Source organism: Sander lucioperca, chromosome 5 (genome assembly GCF_008315115.2).
Source record: "Sander lucioperca isolate FBNREF2018 chromosome 5, SLUC_FBN_1.2, whole genome shotgun sequence".
Lineage (NCBI taxonomy): Eukaryota > Metazoa > Chordata > Actinopteri > Perciformes > Percidae > Sander > Sander lucioperca.
In genome coordinates, this window is record NC_050177.1 from 14517263 (window position 1) to 14522622 (window position 5360).

The 5360-nt window shown below is 42.6% G+C and overlaps 2 protein-coding genes across 2 annotated transcripts in view; both read right to left on the reverse strand.

The window, feature by feature from the left end:
• Positions 1-5360, reverse strand: part of LOC116057155 (zinc finger protein 271-like) — a 191947-nt gene that overhangs the window by 137142 nt on the left and 49445 nt on the right. Inside the window, exons 4-5 of the mRNA XM_036001059.1 lie at positions 3265-3602; positions 2780-2945 (exon numbers count right to left, since the gene is read on the reverse strand). Coding sequence (XP_035856952.1) covers positions 2780-2945; positions 3265-3602 — 504 coding nt within the window. The remainder of the gene's footprint in view (positions 1-2779; positions 2946-3264; positions 3603-5360) is intronic.
• Positions 244-871, reverse strand: LOC118495005 (zinc finger protein 239-like; the record flags this gene model as incomplete). The annotated part of the gene is made up of 1 exon (XM_036001073.1): positions 244-871. A coding segment is annotated over one exon (615 nt), but the record flags the coding sequence as incomplete, so codon positions are not given.

A 5360-nucleotide genomic window follows, 5' to 3' on the forward strand; every position in this document is an offset into this window, starting at 1 on the left:
GTTAAAAAGCACTAGCAGTTGAACCCTGAACTCATAATATTTTATTACAGGAAAACAAACTAATTTTGAGTGGAATAAATCCCTTCAAAGGGAGGGAGTGTAATGTGTAGTCGTAGCCAGGATAACATACATGCTGTTCAGAAGATTAAGTTACTGCTGGTCAGCTTTCAACATGGAGAGAAGATCAGAAAATAACAATACAGCTATCAGGGCATGAGGAGGAGGCAGGAGGACACAGCTTGGCTCTGAAACATGTTCACAACACGTCAGTGTGAACGCGCTGGTGTTTTTTACGGCCACTACTCTGAGAAAACATTTCCCCGCATTGTTCACAGCTGTAAGGCTTCTCTCCAGTGTGAACACGTCGGTGGGATTGTAAGTTATTTAAATGTGTGAATGCTGCCCCGCATTGTTCACAGCTGTACGGCTTCTCTCCTGTGTGAACACGTCTGTGAATTTCTAGGCTACCACTCCTAGAAAAGGTTTTACCACACAGATCACACCAGTACGGCTTCTCTCCAGTGTGAACACGCTGGTGAGATTGAAGGTGACCACTCTGAGAAAAGGTTTTACCACATTGATCACAGTGGTAAGGCTTTTCTTCAGTGTGAATGCGCTGATGTCTTTTTAGGGTACTCTGTCGTGTGAAAGCTGCCCCACATTGATCACAGCTGTACGGCTTTTCTCCAGTATGAATGCGTTGATGGACATTTAGGTTACCCTGTAGTGTGAAAGCTGCCCCACATTGATCACAGATGTAAGGCTTTTCTCCAGTGTGAATGCGTTGATGGATTTTTAGGTTACTCTGTAGTGTGAAAGCTGCCCCACATTGATCACAGCTGTGTAGATTGTCTCCAGTGTGAACTCTCTGATGAATAGAAAAACAGACAAACAGAGAGAAAGAGAGTTCGTGAACAACCATCTTAAACCCTGGACTTGCTCTCACTCACAATTTTCACTCTTCATACAATAATTTATGACAAAATGAAGTTAAGGATGTGCCGGTTGCAGACGGCAGTGGTCAGGGCAAGTTTTAGAGTGCCTTTGTGCCTCTTAACAGACACAAAATGCAATTAATATGTCTGTGCCACATGAACAGAGCCCTTACGTGTCAACAAGATGCATTTTCAACTCAGAAAGTGTTTAAATTCACGCTCACCAGAGGGCAGCTAGCAGCTAACAGCTACTACCGCACCTCTGTTTTTTTTTAGTGGGAATAAACTTCAAGACGTGACATGACCTGTCCTCTGGAGGACATAGCCACACCACCGCCGCTCCGTGGATTGTTATTGGGATGATTATCACAGAAGCCTGTCTGAATACACTCACCGGACGGCAGCTAGCAGCTAACGGCTATCAGCTAGCAGGGCAAGCTAGCTACCGGCAGGATCGAGACAGGGACCAGGGTAGGTGAATTTGAAGAGGCACAAAGGCACTCTAAAACTTGCCCCGACCACTGCCGTTTTAGCTCAGGGGACGCTTGTAGTACGTAGCTGCAGCCTCTCCATGTTACCTGCACTGATTCGGGTCGGTTTTTCGAAAGTACTCGCGTAGCTATAGCGATCAATATTAACGTAAAAATTGGCCAGAATTCTTCTCTAAAGTGAAAAAAAATCCTGAGCCTGAAACTTTTTTTTGAACAATTTGTATTAGTACATTCATGATTTTGTCCATGTTGATATTAGTTGCTTCATGTACATTTATTAAAAACGTTGCATTGTATAGCTTTTCATATAGCGTCTAAACTCTGGGACAAGGCCGTTATGTTTAAATAACTGTCATGCTGATTCCAAACAGACAACTTTTTATTAAGGCAGTTTGGGCTTCAGATAGCTCTTACACAGTGGCCATTGTTAATGACAAATCGTGTTGCTCTATGAACGTGTACACACGTATTGTTTGTATCACAAACATGGTCGGTCAGTGAAGGAGCAGTCGCAGCGGTAGCCGTCGTTGCCGGTAACGTACTCGTATGACAGAGTGCATGGACCGAAGCTTTGTGACTAGCAAGCATTTTCTTACCGCTGCTGCCGTACAATATCTTCCTTCAACATGCGCTGCAGAAGCAAGCACCCGGCTCCCTCAATTTGAGGCACCAACTGCTAAACAGCTTCCCGTCTCCACCCGTTTCCTCTTGTGCATCAAAAGAAATCCCATGTGGACGTTTTAAATGTATTTATTTTTCTAAAATAGTCAAAAAAAGACTTGAAAATAATAAACGGCATGAAAGTTCCCAATTTTCTCAAGTTTTTTTTTTCTCACAGCCGCACGCCGGAATAGTAGCTTCTTGTGGGAGTATGATAACGTGAAACACATTATTTGTAAAAAAGAAACATGGCTGCTGTAATGAAACAGCGAGAGAAAGCGTGGCAGATGATCACGGACCGACTAAATGTGTAAGCAGCCTAAAAATATACATTAACTGACCACTGCTCTGAACTGAAACCATCAGAATCATACCATTCAAGGATTAGGTTACTAATCATTTGCACAAATTAACAGTTGGAGCTAGGGCTGCACAATATATCGTAAATGTTGCGTTAACTTGAAACGGATAAACCTCGTGGTGCATTCAAAGTTATTGTAAAATACCCTTTTCTCATCTGTTTTTGTCATTTAACAGCAATTTACTGGTGAAATAAGTATTTTATAAGTTATTATTACATTTTTAATAAATCATTTAAATTCCTCCCTTTTCTGTGCTGTATTAATATTCATTCATATTGAGATTAGATTTCTGGGACTCTTCAGTCTGGAGTAACCTCTTTCCTTCACTCACCTCCTCCTCCTTCCTCTTGCTCCCTCGCTCCTCTGAGTCTCCCGAGGCCTCACTAACAACTTTCCTCTTGCCCTCCTTCTTCTCCTCCTTCTCCTTGCATTTCTGCATGTACTCGGTGATAAGGTCGAGGTCCAGGTTGTCTTGAGGCTCCCATGTGTTATCCTCACTGGAAAGGTGAGTGCAGACAGAAGAAAATCTCCTCAGGCTTTGTTTTTAGGAAATACATTCTCACTCTAATTGATAATTCGTATTATTCCTTTTTTCTATTGTCATTTTGTAAGGTTATTTGATGGTCTGCAACTTAGTGTCAAAATACCAAACCTTCAACTTTGAGGGCATGATACAATGCTGAAATTTATGCTGTAGATTATCTGCAATTTCTAAATGAACAAGAAACTAATATATATATATATATATATATATATATATATATATATATATAGGACCAAGAACACCAAGTATTAATATTATAGACTCATACTTACTCTGAGAACCCCTTCCATTTCAGCAGAAACTCTACTCTTCCCTTCACCACTCTGCGGTCCAACACCTTCTCCACCACATACTCCTCCTCTTCCTCCTTCACTGCTGCAGGAGATGCTGCAGGCTGCTCCTCCTCCTCCTCTTCCTCCTTCACTGCTGCAGGAGGTGCTGCAGGTTGCTCCTCCTCTTCCTCCTTCACTGCTGCAGCTGCAGGAGGTGCTGCAGGCTGCTCCTCCTTCACTGCTGCAGCTGCAGGAGGTGCTGCAGGCTGCTCCTCCTCCTCGGCCTTCTTGCCCTTCTTTCCTGCTCCGGTCGCCAGCTTGACGTCTGCTGAGGGCTCCTTTGGTAGACCCAAGGGGGAAACATGCAGAGATAATGATACAAGGGTTAGAAGAACTAATGGGAGGTGGGAGAGAATTATAGTTTACCATGTTTTACTATATTCAAATGTTCTGTTTGAATGGAGAAAATGCAAGGGCTGATGAGGTGACCAATCCATAGGACTTCAGAGTGTGAAGTATCTCCTGCATTAAAACTGAAATAACTACTAAAATGTAAGCCACAAAAGTCATTAACTGGAGCTACAAGCTACATGCACAGTAGCCTCAATCAACAACAGTTCATTTACCAGAAAATCACCAGATGTTCCTCGCCTTGCAAAACTCGGGAAACAACAATAATCTTTGAGTTAGCGAGCTACACGCTGAAAATGGCAAGTTTAGAACAAAGTTTTGATCGTGCAACAAGGCAGGCCTGGTTGGTTCTTTCTGGGAATAATTGTAAAGATTTACAAAGAATATGTTTAACGTTATGCCATTTTATATCTAACTGGGATGTTTTGGGACCGATTGTGGCAGGATTGCTGCGGGTGAAGTAATGTTACACAGGGTGATACACTGGTGAGAGCAAATTACGTTCAGCCATGTATGCAGCTCATTTAAATAGCTCATTTTACCGTATTGTGTGAACAGTTAACTTCATTTTATATTACATGTGGCTAGGGTTGGGTACCGTTCACATTTTTACCGGTGCTGGTACCGAAACCTGAAATTTAGTTCTGGTACCCAACGGTACCTTTTTTTGGTACTTTCCCTTTGTAATAACAAAAAAATGTATTTCAGTTGTAAAAATAATTTCAAACCTATTTATCCTAGAGTATCTTCGCTCCGTCTTACCTCTGTGTGTGTGTGTGTGTGTGTGTGTGTGTGTGTGTGTGTGTGTCTGCTCTCTGTCAACATGCAGATGGCGTTTCTTCTATCGGGGTGAAAATGTTCCACCTAAACAACTTCCTTCCTGAGACTATTTAGCAGAGCCAAAGTCGTTGCATCCAGAGCTTAGCGTCGCCCAAGACTATTGTGATTGGTTTAAAGAAATGCAAACAAGTTTTTTCTCCTATCCCAGAATGTCTGAGTAAATGCATGTGTGAGACCGCGCGTTGATGTGTCTGAACAAAGGAACCAACAATTCTAAACCGTTCTGGAACCAGACGTGAAAAAGAAAAGCCTCCAAAGAAGAAGCAACCAGCGACAGAGGAAATCAACGACATTAAGAGGTCGCTTGACTTTCTCTCTGAAGAGATTACCACTGTCAGGCTGCAGCAAAAATCCATTTTCGACCTGGTTGCGGAAGTAAAGGCTCTCCAGCTTCAAAATGAAGAGAAGGACAAGAGACTTGCCTTCCTAGAGAACAGAGTGGCTGATCTAGAGCAGTAGCCTACATGAGAATGAATTATGTTATTGTATCGGGGCTCAAAATAAAACGTACTAACAGGCAGTAACAGTGATCACTGACCACGATCGGGAGCCCGACGGGTCGGTTTCTGACTCCGTGGAGCATCAAGTAGCAGCCTTTCTACAGTCCAAGGGCATCTGATTGGACTGTAACGCCATTGAGGCTTGTCACCCTCTGCCCCAGAAAAATAACAGCAACAAACCAGCCATTATAATGAGGTTTGTTAACCAAAAACACACAATTGCACTACTGAAACAAGGAAGGAAGTTGAAGGGAACAGACGTCTACATGAATGAATATCTCACCAAACCAAATGCTGATATCGCCTGGAAAGCACGATCCTTGAAGAAGTAGAAGAAAATATAAT